This window comes from Mustelus asterias, chromosome 17 (assembly GCF_964213995.1).
Source record: "Mustelus asterias chromosome 17, sMusAst1.hap1.1, whole genome shotgun sequence".
Taxonomy (NCBI): domain Eukaryota; kingdom Metazoa; phylum Chordata; class Chondrichthyes; order Carcharhiniformes; family Triakidae; genus Mustelus; species Mustelus asterias.
This window is the reverse complement of record NC_135817.1, coordinates 66,520,973-66,534,008: the sequence shown is the minus strand read 5'-3', so window position 1 is coordinate 66,534,008 and position 13,036 is coordinate 66,520,973. Positions and strand designations below refer to the sequence as shown.

The 13,036-nt window shown below is 44.6% G+C and overlaps 1 protein-coding gene across 1 annotated transcript in view; it reads left to right on the top strand.

Annotated features, from left to right (window-relative positions):
- LOC144506573 (uncharacterized) overlaps window positions 1-12,516 on the top strand; it is a 31,999-nt gene extending 19,483 nt beyond the window's left edge. Inside the window, exons 6-7 of the mRNA XM_078232874.1 lie at window positions 4,727-4,953; window positions 11,260-12,516. Coding sequence (XP_078089000.1) covers window positions 4,727-4,953; window positions 11,260-11,371 — 339 coding nt within the window. The 3' untranslated portion in view covers window positions 11,372-12,516. The remainder of the gene's footprint in view (window positions 1-4,726; window positions 4,954-11,259) is intronic.
- The last annotated feature ends 520 nt before the right edge of the window (window positions 12,517-13,036 follow it).

Below are 13,036 nucleotides of genomic sequence, written 5' to 3'. Positions count from 1 at the left end.
GAGCGAGACTGCGGATAGTTGGGAACCTGTCTCGGGGGCAGGGAATTCATATGGTGTTCATGGAAGTGGAAATGACTAGGGTTGGGAAGCATTTTCCGATCAGGGCCATTGTGATCTCCTGGACTCGTTTCGATCGCCTCAGGGGGTCGGAGAGGAATTTCCCAGATTTTTTTTTTTTTCCCCATATTGGCCCTGGGGTTTTTCACTCTAGGTTTTCGCCTCTCCCTGGGGATCACATGGTCTGGAATAGAGGGTGGGGGTGAGTTAATAGGTTGTAATGAACAAAGCATCGTAGCTGTGAGGGACAGCTCGGTGGATAGGATATTGGTATGTAGATAGGCTGAAAAAATTGGGCGGGGATCCTGGATTCAGGATTCAATCCTGGACCGGGGAGCGGCGCGGGCTTGGAGGGCCGAAGGGCCTGTTCCTGTGCTGTATTGTTCTTTGTTCTTTGTTCTTTGAAACATAGAAACCCTACAGGTTTATATACTCGAGGATCTTAGGCTGATGAGGGAGAATGAGGAGGTGATAGACAAGAGCTATCATCAGGTGGTCACACCAGGGCAACGGGAGGAGGCCAAGTGGGTGATGGCCAGGAAGGGTAAGGCTAGGGTGGTTGAGAGCACCCCAGTGGATTTGCCCCTGCACAACAAGTACTCCTGCTTGAGTACTGCTGGGGGGGACAGCCCGCCTGGGGGAAGCAGCAGTGGCCGTGTCTCCGCAGTGGAGTCCAGCCCTGTAACTCAGAGGGCTAAGGAAAAGAGGAGGAAGGCGGTATTAATCGGGGACTCGATGGTGAAGGGGACAGACAGGCGTTTCTGCGGAGGTAGGCGGGATTCTCGCATGGTGGTCTGCCTCCCTGGGGCCGGGATCCAGGATGTCGCTAGTCGCGTCCCGGAAATCCTGAGGTGGGAGGGAGAGGAGCCTGAGGTAGCGGTACATATTGGTACCGCTGATGTGGGTAGGAAGGGAGAAGGGGTCATGAAAAGGGAGTACAGGGAATTAGGGAGACAGCTGAGAAAGAGGAAAGCAAAGGTAGTAATCTCAGGATTACTGCCTGTGCCACGGGAAGGTGAGGGCAGGAATGGAGTGAGGTGGAAGATGAATGTGTGGCTGAGGGACTGGTGCAGGGGGCAGGGATTCAGGTTCCTGGACCATTGGGACCTCTTTAGGGGCAGGGGTGATCTGTATACAAAAAACGGGTGGAACTTGAATCACACGGGGACCAATATCCTGGCCGGTAGGTTGGCGAAGGTTACTGGGGAGAATTTAAACTAGATAGGTTGGGGGGAGGGGAGCTAGAAGAGTTGACTAGGATCAAGGAACTAATTGATGGGGTGGAGGATGCAGGGGTAAGGGGAATTACAAAATTAATGGTAGAGGAGAGGGTGCAAGTGAATGAAGGCGGTAATTTAGATAAGGGAGTAGAGGGAGAGGGTGTTCGCGACTCATCAAAGCGGGTCCAGATAAAAGCTGGAATAAGGACACTTTGCCTGAATGCACGAAGCATTCGGAACAAGGTAAATGAGTTGATGGTGCAAATCAGCACGAGTGGGTACGATCTAGTGGCCATTACAGAAACGTGGCTGAAAGGTGACCAGGACTGGGAGATGAATATCCAGGGGTATCAGGCGTTTAGGAAGAATAGACAGGAAGGAAAAGGTGGTGGGGTCGCGCTATTAATAAGAGATAATATCAGGGTAGTACTGAGGGATGACATAGGCTCTGAGGAACAAAACGTGGAATCATTATGGGTAGAGATGAGGAATAGTAGAGGGAGAAAGACACTAGTAGGTGTGGTATATAGGCCCCCAAATAATAATGTTGAGGTAGGGAGGGCTATAAACAAGCAGATAAGGGATGCGTGTAAAAACGGAACGGCAATAATCATGGGGGACTTCAACATGCACATTGACTGGCAGACTCAAGTCGGTAAGGGTGGAATGGAGGAAGAGTTCTTAGAATGCTGTCGGGATAGTTTCCTTGAACAGCATGTTACGGAACCGACGAGGGAACGAGCTATTTTGGATCTGGTATTGTGTAACGGGGTAGGTAGAATTAAGGATCTTATTGTGAAGGACCCTCTTGGGTCTAGTGACCACAATATGGTCGAATTTCTGATTCAGATGGAAGAGGAGAAAGTTTGGTCCCAAACCAGTGTCCTCTGTTTGAACAGAGGGAAATATGATAGGATGAGGGATGAATTGGCTAAGGTAGACTGGGAGAGCAGGCTGGCAGGTAGGATAGCTGAGGAACAGTGGAGGATTTTTAAGGAGATCCTTTTCAGTTCTCAGCAAAAATATATTCCAGCAAAAAACAAGGATTGTAAGAAAAGGGAGAACCAGCCGTGGATAACGAAGGAAATAAAGGAGAGTATTAAAATAAAAACAGCTGCGTACAGAGTGGCCAAAAATAGTGGAGAAACAAGTGATTGGAAAAATTTAAGAAACAACAAAGAGAGACTAAGAAAGCGATAAAGAAAGGAAGGATAGACTATGAAGCTAGGCTAGCAATTAATATAAAAAATGATAGTAAAAGTTTTTATAAATATATAAAAAGGAATAGAGTGGCTAGAGTGAATGTTGGACCCTTGGAGGACGAGAGGGGGGAGTTAATAGTGGGAAATGAGGATATGGCTGAGTCTTTAAATAAGTTTTTTGTGTCGGTCTTCACGGTGGAGGACACAAATAGTTTGCCAAATATTAACGATAGAGGGTTGGCAGCAGGAGAAATACTTAATACAATTAATGTTACCAGAGAGGCAGTGCTGGGTAGACTAATGGGACTGAAGGTGGATAAGTCCCCGGGTCCGGATGGAATGCATCCCAGGGTATTGAAAGAAATGTCAGAGGTAATAGTGGATGCGTTAGTGATTATTTATCAAAACTCGTTGCATTCTGGGGTAGTGCCGGTTGATTGGAAAACGGCTAATGTTACGCCGCTGTTTAAAAAAGGAAGGAGACAAAAGGCGGGTAACTATAGGCCGGTCAGCTTAACGTCTGTAGTAGGGAAAATGCTGGAATCCATTATTAAAGAGGAGATAGCAGGGCATCTGGATAGAAATGGTTCGATCAATCAGACGCAGCATGGATTCATGAGGGGAAAGTCGTGCTTGACGAACATGTTGGATTTTTATGAAGATGTGACTAGGGCGGTTGATGGAGGAGAACCGGTGGATGCGGTGTTTTTGGATTTCCAAAAGGCGTTTGATAAGGTGCCCCATAAAAGGCTACTGAAGAAGATTAGGGCACACGGAGTTGGGGGTAGTGTGTTAAAGTGGATTGGGGACTGGCTATCCGACAGGAAGCAAAGAGTCGGAATAAATGGGTGTTTTTCCGGTTGGAGGAAGGTAACTAGTGGCGTGCCGCAGGGATCGGTACTCGGGCCGCAACTATTTACCATTTATATAGATGATCTGGAGGAGGGGACGGAGTGTAGGGTAACGAAGTTTGCAGACGACACAAAGATAAGTGGAAAAGTGAATCGTGTGGAGGACGGAGAAGATCTGCAGAGAGATTTGGACAGGCTGAGTGAGTGGGCGAGGATATGGCAAATGGAGTATAACGTTGAGAAATGCGAGGTTATACACTTTGGAGGAAATAATAACAAATGGGATTACTATCTCAATGGAAACAAATTAAAACATGCTACCGTGCAAAGGGACCTGGGGGTCCTTGTGCATGAGACGCAAAAGCCCAGTCTGCAGGTACAACAGGTGATCAAGAAGGCAAATGGGATGTTGGCCTATATTGCGAAGGGGATAGAATATAAAAGCAGGGATGTCTTGATGCACCTGTACAGGGCATTGGTGAGGCCGCAGTTGGAATACTGTGTGCAGTATTGGTCCCCTTATATGAGGAAGGATATATTGGCATTGGAGGGAGTGCAGAGAAGGTTCACCAGGTTGATACCGGAGATGAGGGGTTTGGATTATGAGGAGAGGCTGAGGAGATTGGGTTTGTACTCGTTGGAGTTTAGAAGGATGAGGGGGGATCTTATGGAGACTTATAAGATAATGCGGGGGTTGGATAGGGTGGAGGCGGAGAGATTCTTTCCACTTAGTAAGGAAGTTAAAACTAGAGGACACAGCCTCAAAATAAAGGGGGGTCGGTTTAAGACAGAGTTGAGGAGGAACTTCTTCTCCCAGAGGGTGGTGAATCTCTGGAATTCTCTGCCCACTGAGGTGGTGGAGGCTACCTCGCTGAATATGTTTAAAGCGCGGATGGATGGATTCCTGATCGGTAAGGGAATTAAGGGTTATGGGGATCAGGCGGGTAAGTGGTACTGATCCACGTCAGATCAGCCATGATCTTATTGAATGGCGGGGCAGGCTCGAGGGGCTAGATGGCCTACTCCTGCTCCTATTTCTTATGTTCTTACAGTACAGAAAGAGGCCATTCGGCCCATCGAGTCTGCACCGACCACAATCCCACCCAGGCACTACCCCCATATTCCTACATATTTACCCACTAATCCCTCTAACCTACGCATTTCAGGACACTAAGGGCAATTTTTAGCATGGCCAATCAACCTAACCTGCATTACAAGACCTGCACTGCAAGACATTAGGAATCTTTTTTTTCTATGCTCGAATTGTATTTTCTATCAATTGTTCTCAATGGAAAGATGCTGTCAAGTTTAACTGATGGGCATGTGCAAATTCTGGATCAAGAGAAAAGTGACTTTTGGAAATACTGTTAATGCATCACATTTTATTGCCTTGCAGAAAACCTGCCTGGAACAAGGGAGACTATTACTTCAAGCAGAGTGCTGGGAAACTGCATTAGACTATGTACTAATTGCCTGGAGATGTACAAGTGAACTTCCTCAGTGGGATAATAGCTTCCATAACGAATGCACGCAACAATGTTTTACTGCTTTAGCTGTTCAGTGCATGACTAGCTTGCAGAGAAGCTGCTTGGATTTGGAGAAGTATAAGCAGCTTAAGAAAAGGTACCTCTCTATGCTCCTTTTGTAATTAAATCTATTACAGAATTTTGAGAGATTTTCTGAATTTGAAAATTGTTTTTTTTTGTAATGTTGAGTGTTATTCTAAATGGCTAAGCGATGGTGGTTTCTCTGGGATTGACTTTGGAATGGCTTTGAAGGTAGCTTGAAAGTCCTGTATTCTATTTCACTTTAGGTCACATGGATTAAGTTTTTGTTCTTGTTTACTTTCTCAGTTCCTGCCTCCCCTCTCTCCTCCAGTAATGTCACGAAGCAACTCATTAGGAATGTCTTGTGTGGCTTCAGTTGAACATGAAGATTGACCTTTTTCTTTATCTTTTAAATTTCTAATTTTCTTGTAACTTTTCTGTCAAATTGGTTCTTTACTCTTTCCCCCCCCCCCCCCCACCCCTGTCGGGATCTGGGTATCTCAACAGGCTATTTTGATGCAAAAATCACCTAGCCACATCCCACCCGTGCCTTAATATTCATTCATCAGGGGTTACTGAATTGTAGTAACTCTTGTTTTCTTCATGTCCCCTTTCCCAACCCAAACTTGGATAACAAAGGAAATTGTTGGGTCTTTAGCTGTCTCTCTTTCCCAGTATAACAAGGATATTAATTTTTAAACAAACTTGCTTGCCACACCTTTTGCCTCCTATAAAGTTGTATTGAGTATCTCACTGTATAACACATACATGCAAAGGAAGCCATCATGTTGAGTATAGATTTGCACCTTTTCTCCTGATGAACAAAACTGTTTCCCTGAATTCTCAGTTGGAGTGTTTACTGGGAAGAATGGAACTCAGCCACACAAACCAGGAAGTTGCTGAGTTGCCAAATTTCAACTGGTGAGACAAAGTTACGGCTTGCTCTCACCTGGGCTGAGGAGGGGGATTAATCAAATATTTCAAGACCAGCATTGGCTTAAATGCAATATGCCGTGAAAGCAAAGAATTGAGCTGACAATACCCATAGAACAGTACAGCACAGAACAGGCCCTTCGGCCCACGATGTTGTGCCGAGCTTTATCTGAAACCGAGATCAAACTATCCCACTCCCTATCATCCTGGTGTGCTCCATGTGCCTATCCAATAACCGCTTAAATGTTTCTAAAGTGTCTGACTCCACTATCACTGCAGGCAGTCCATTCCACACCCCAACCACTCTCTGCGTAAAGAACCTACCTCTGATATCCTTCCTGTATCTCCCACCACGAACCCTATAGTTATGCCCCCTTGTAATAGCTCCATCCACCCGAGGAAATAGTCTTTGAACGTTCACTCTATCTATCCCCTTCATCATTTTATAAACCTCTATTAAGTCTCCCCCCAGCCTCCTCCGCTCCAGAGAGAACAGCCCTAGCTCCCTCAACCTTTCCTCATAAGACCTACCCTCCAAACCAGGCAGCATCCTGGTAAATCTCCTCTGCACTCTTTCCAGCGCTTCCACATCCTCCTCATAGTGAGGTGACCAGAACTGCACACAATATTCCAAATGTGGTCTCACCAAGGTCCTGTACAGTTGCAGCATAACCCCACGGCTCTTAAACTCCAACCCCCTGTTAATAAAAGCTAACACACTATAGGCCTTCTTCACAGCTCTATCCATTTGAGTGGCAACCTTTAGAGATCTGTGGATATGGACCCCAAGATCTCTCTGTTCCTGCACAGTCTTCAGAACCCTCCCTTTGACCCTGTAAATCCACATTTAAATTAGTCCTACCAAAATGAATCACCTCGCATTTATCAGGGTTAAACTCCATTTGCCATTTTTCAGCCCAGCTTTGCAAGCTATCTATGTCTCTTTGCAGCCTACAACAGCCCTCCACCTCATCCACTACTCCACCAATCTTGGTGTCATCAGCAAATTTACTGATCCACCCTTCAGCCCCCTCCTCTAAGTCATTAATAAAAATCACAAAGAGCAGAGGACCAAGCACTGATCCCTGCGGCACACCGCTAGCAACCTGCCTCCAGTCCGAAAATTTTCCATCCACCACCACCCTCTGTCTTCGATCAGATAGCCAGTTACCTATCCAATCTGCCAACTTTCCCTCTATCCCACACCTCTTTACTTTCATCATAAGCCGACCATGGGGGACCTTATCAAATGCCTTACTAAAATCCATGTATATGACATCAACTGCCCTACCTTCATCAACACACTTAGTTACCTCCTCAAAAAATTCTATCAAATTTGTGAAGCATGACTTGCCCTTCACGAATCCGTGCTGACTATCCCGGATTAATCCGCATCTTTCTAAATGGTCGTAAAACCCATCCCTAAGGACCTTTTCCATCAATTTACCAACCACCGAAGTCAGACTAACCGGTCTATAATTACCAGGGTCATTTCTATTCCTTTTCTTAAACAGAGGAACAACATTCGCCACTCTCCAGTCCTCTGGCACCATCCCCGTGGACAGTGAGGACCCAAAGATCAAAGCCAAAGGCTCTGCAATCTCATCCCTTGCCTCCCAAAGCATCCTAGGATATATTTCATCAGGCCCAGGGGACTTATCGACCTTCAGTTTATTCAAAACTGCCAGTACATCCTCCCTCCGAACAACTATTTCCTCCAGCCTATTAGCCTGTAATACCTTCTCTTCCTCAAAAACATGGCCCCTCTCCTTGGTGAACACTGAAGAAAAGTATTCATTCATCACCTCGCCTATCTCTACTGACTCCATACACAAGTTCCCACTACTGTCCTTGACCGGCCCTAACCTCACCCTGGTCATTCTTTTATTCCTCACATAAGAGTAAAAAGCCTTGGGGTTTTCCTTGATCCAACCCGCCAAGGACTTCTCATGTCCCCTCCTAGCTCTCCTAAGCCCCTTTTTCAGCTCGTTCCTTGCTAACTTGTAACCCTCAATCGAGCCATCTGAACCTTGTTTCCTCATCCCTACATAAGCTTCCCTCTTCCTTTTCACAAGACATTCCACCTCTTTTGTGAACCATGGTTCCCTCACTTGGCCATTTCCTCCCTGCCTGACAGGGACATACCTATCAAGGACACCCAGTATTTGTTCCTTGAAAAAGTTCCACTTTTCATTAGTGCCTTTCCCTGACAGTTTCTGTTCCCATCTTATGCCCCCTAATTCTTGCCTAATCGCATCATAATTACCTCTCCCCCACTTGTAAACCTTGCCCTGCCGTACGGCCCTATCCCTCTCCATTGCAATAACAAAAGACACCGAATTGTGGTCACTATCTTCAAAGTGCTCTCCCACAACCAAATCTAACACTTGGCCTGGTTCATTTCCCAGTACCAAATCCAATGTGGCCTCACCTCTTGTATCCACATATTGTGTCAGGAAACCCTCCTGCACACACTGCACAAAAACTGCCCCATCCAAACTATTTGACCTACAAAGGTTCCAATCAATATTTGGAAAGTTAAAGTCCCCCATGACAACTACCCTGTGACCCCCACACATATCCATAATCTGCTTAGCAATTTCTTCCTCCACATCTCTAATACTATTTGGGGGCCTATAGTAAACTCCTAACAACGTGACCGCTCCTTTCCTATTTCTAACTTCGGCCCATATTACCTCAGTGTGCAGATCCCCCTCGAAGTGCCTTTCCGCAGCTGTTAAACTATCCTTGATTAACAATGCTGCCACTCCACCTCTTTTACCAGCTTCCCTACACTTAGTGAAACATCTATACCCCGGAACATCCAACAACCATTCCTGTCCTTGTTCTACCCACGTCTCCGTAATGGCCACAACATCGTAGTCCCAAGTACCAATCCACGCCCCAAGTTCATCTACTTTGTTCCGGATGCTCCTTGCATTGAAGTAGACACACTTCAACCCACCTTCCTGTCTACCAGTATCCACCCTTGACCTTGATACCTTCCCCAATACCTCACCACCCTCAACACTGACTTCTGGACTACAACTCCTTTTCCCACTCCCCAGACAAATTAGTTTAAACCCCCCTGAAGAGCCGTATCAAATTTCCCTCCCAGGATATTGGTGCCCCTCTGGTTCAGGTGCACCCCGTCCTGTTTGTACAGGTCCCACCTTCCCCAGAATGTGTTCCAATTATCCATGTATCTGAAACCCTCCCTCCTACACCATCCCTGCAACCACATGTTTAACTGCACTCTCTCCCTGTTCCTCAACTCGCTATCACGTGGCACCGGTAACGTACCAGAGATGACCACATGTTTTGTCTTGGCTCTCAGCTTGCAGCCCAGCTCCCGAAATTCCTGTTTTAAATCCCCGTCCCTTCTCTTACCTATGTCATTGGTACCAATGTGTACCACGACTTGTGACTGTTTCCCCTCCCCCTTAAGAATCCGGAAGACACGGTCCGAGACGTCACGTACCCTGGCATCTGGTCGGCAACATACCATCCTCGAGTCTCTTTTGCTGCCACAGAACCTCCTATCTATCCCTCTAACTAACGAGTCCCCAATAACTATTGCCCTCCCGTTCTCCTCCTTACCCTCCCAAGCCACGGAGACGGACACAGTGCTGGCGATCCTCTCACTGTGGCTCACCACTGGGTATGTCGTATCCAAAGCGGAATACTTGTTGCTAAGGGGAACGACCACAGGGGATCCCTGCACTGACTGCATCCTCCCAGCCCCTCTCACCGTCACCCATCTATTTTCATTCCTCGGAGTAACTGTATCCCTAAAGCTTCTGTCTATGGCCACCTCTGCGTCCCTAATGATCCTAAGTTCCTCCAACTCCAGTTCCCTAACACGGTTTTGGAGGAGCTGCAGATGGGTGCACTTCCCACAGGTGTAATCAGCAGGGACACTGACTGAGTCCCTCACCTCAAACATAGTGCAAGAGGAACATTGCACTGCCTGCACACCCATCCCCTCTAGATAACTTGCCAGTACCAGGTAGAAACAGCAAAAATGAATTAAACTCACCCCTGCTCACCCTTTCTGCCTAAGCCCTGTGAGCCAAAGCCCTTACAGCTTTCACTCAGCTTCCCACGCACTCCACTGCCTGCTGCCCGCTGTATAGAGTGACTTTTATACTAAAAAACACAATCTCCCAGAATCCCCTGCAGCCTACTCCCACTTCCTCAGAGTTTAAACCCTTGAAAAAAGCCCACGGAAAAACGGATTAAATAAATAAATAAATAGATCGCAGCACTTTACTCACCCTCACTACTCCTGCTGAGAATCTCTGCCATAGTCAAATGGCAGCTGCTACTTCTCCAGGCTCGCATATCAAAAATTGCTATGCCATATAGACTTTAGAAAATAGCAGTGGGGTAACAGTGATGCAATTCAATTAGATCATGACTGATCTGTATCTTTAACTTTATGTACTTGACATGGTTCTATATCCCATCATTCTGAGGTTGATGGACTAGTCCCAGTAGGTTTTTGGGGAAGGGTGTGGGAGAAAGAGTTCCATTTTTTTTGTGTAAAGTACTTCCTGACATTACCTTTAAACAGCTGAGTTCTGACTTGAAGGCTATGGCCCCTTGTTCTGGACTATCCCACGAGAGGGAATAACTTTCCTATGAAATTCATTAATCATCTTAAATACCATAATTACATTACTTTTTGTTCATCCCGTCCTCATAAATTAACCATTTTAGTCTGGTGGCATGCTGGTAAATCTTCACTGCTCCTGCTCCCCTGTAAGAATTTCCTGTCTCTGTCAATTTATTTGGCTCATTCTCCCGTCATAAACAAAGAGAAACTCTAAACAATTGAGGAAAATCTACCCAAAAAACCCCAACAATCGCAGAAGCCACTCAATACAATATTTCCCCAATTGTCTCCTTTCATCTATAACTGAACAGTATCTCTCAAACTAAATAGTTCACAATATAGTAAAACTTACTGCTTTTCTTATTGATCCGAGGCCTTGCATGTAATCACTCTTCCTTAGTTTGGCATGCATGTATATGTGCTATGCTGCTTCACCACCAAATTGTGGATTGCACTGCCTTGTGGAATGTTGCAGTAGATACAAGTTCAGTTCTTGAAGCCTTAGGTAATCCACTCAGTTTTTTTTCTAAAAAAATGATTACTGCATTTGTTTGGTACATGTCATCTGAATTTACTTCAGTATTGTGCTTAAAACGGGTCCACTAATATACTTTAACACAGTTCTTGTTCATGACACAATGTATTAACAAGCATTTTAACCATTTTGGAGAGGCAAGCTTGATGTTGGGAATACTGTATGCTAATGTACTTAAACAGAGTGATTCGAGAAGGTGAGGAAGTGATGCTTTGCAATCAATCTTGTTAAATTAAAAACAAAGCCAGACTTTGAGCTGTGAAATAACACTCTCTTCTTCTCTCTTTCTCTTACAGACTTAGAATTGCATATACACAGAGTAAATTAATCAAACCCTGCCTTGAAAAGTTGGACAGGATTATCGAGATGCAAAAATGCAGCAGCCCAGAACATAATCTGTCTTCCTAGTTATTTAAAATACTTGATTGCATATTGAATAAGGATAATAGTCGTTAAGGTCGTGTCCACAGGAAGAAAATCAGTGTCCCAATGGTAAATGATGGCTGGATTTTTGCAGCTGCACTGAAACTACAAGTTGTTTATCTGAACTGACAAGACTACAGGTGTCCAAACTGGGGCCGCCTTACTTTGGATTGGATTCACTTTTTTGGACAACAGATGAAAAGTTGGAACAGGAATTGAAGTTAAAAGGCAGGGGCTGGAAAATACATTGAGCCAACTGGGAGTTGTATCTTTTTAAAATTGCATTTCTGGGGAGTGTGTGTCCTAACTCCCAATGAGTTCACTCTTTTAGAAATGGATGAATTGCATATCATTTTAACAACTTGGCCATAAAAATGTTGACTGCAGATGGCTGGGCACTCTTGAAGACTTGTACAAATTTGGTACTGCTCATTTTGGAAATTTGTGAAGACATGCTTTTCAGTGGATATAGATAATTTCATGAAGTTCATGTCAGAGTTTTAGGTTAGAATTGTACATCTTTTCAATATTTACTGCCTTTTATTTAATTCCATTTGTATTGAACTAAAAATTAAATGTTGATGGATCATAGTAAACAGGTAGAATTTGTAGTTATAACTGCATTAGAAGTAATTTAGTGCAACAGCAATATTAGTAATCTAATAATGACAATTGCACTTTAACCGTGACCACGTACTGTGTTTTAACGTCGAGTTTCTGCTATAAAACTTAAACATATTTGAAAAGAGGGAATGAAACGTGATGAGATTTGGGAATACTTGTATGTATTTAAAAAAAGAAAAATACTATTTCTATATCTGGATTTCATGAATGTATAGATTTGTCCTGTATTAGTTGTGCAACTTGTTGATATAATATTGAAATAGCAATGTCTCAAGTGTATGCTACTGCAAATGGCAGAAAATTCATATTTCATGTAGACTTTTGTAAGAGTAATTTGGTTGTTTAGAGATTTTCCAAATAAAATGACATTGGATTAAGAAAATATCTTGAAGCATGCATGTCAGATTGTAAAGAATTCATACGATATACCAATGTATTTTAAATGCAAACATACCGTTGCAACAGTGAAAGGTTATACAAACTGCATTAAAGGTTATACAAGTTTTAAAAATAGCGAATGCAACTTTATTTAAAAGGGAGGGAGACAGAAAGCAGGGAACTACAGATCAGTTGGCTTAACATGTCATTGTGGCAAGGCCAATTTTGATGGCATCAGGCAGGAACTTTCAATAGTTAGCTGGGAGGTGAGGGGGAACGGGGAGAGTCTGTGGGAAGGCAAAGGAACGTCTGATAAGTGGGAGGCTTTCAAAAGTGTGTTAATCAGGGTTCAGGGTAAGCACATTCCTCTTAGAATAAAGGGCAAGGCCGGTAGAAGTAGGGAACCCTGGATGACTCGGGATATTGAAGCCCTGGTCAAGAAGAAGTAGAAGGCACATGACATGCATAGGCAGCTGGGATCAAGTGGATCCCTTGAGTATAGAAGGTGTAGGAGTAGAGTTGAGAGAAATCAGGAGGGCAAAAAGGGGACACGAAATTGTTTTGGTAGATAAGGCAAAGGAGAATCCAAAGAGCTACAAATACATAACGGGCAAAAGAGTAACTAGGGAGAGAGTCGGCCTCTGAGTG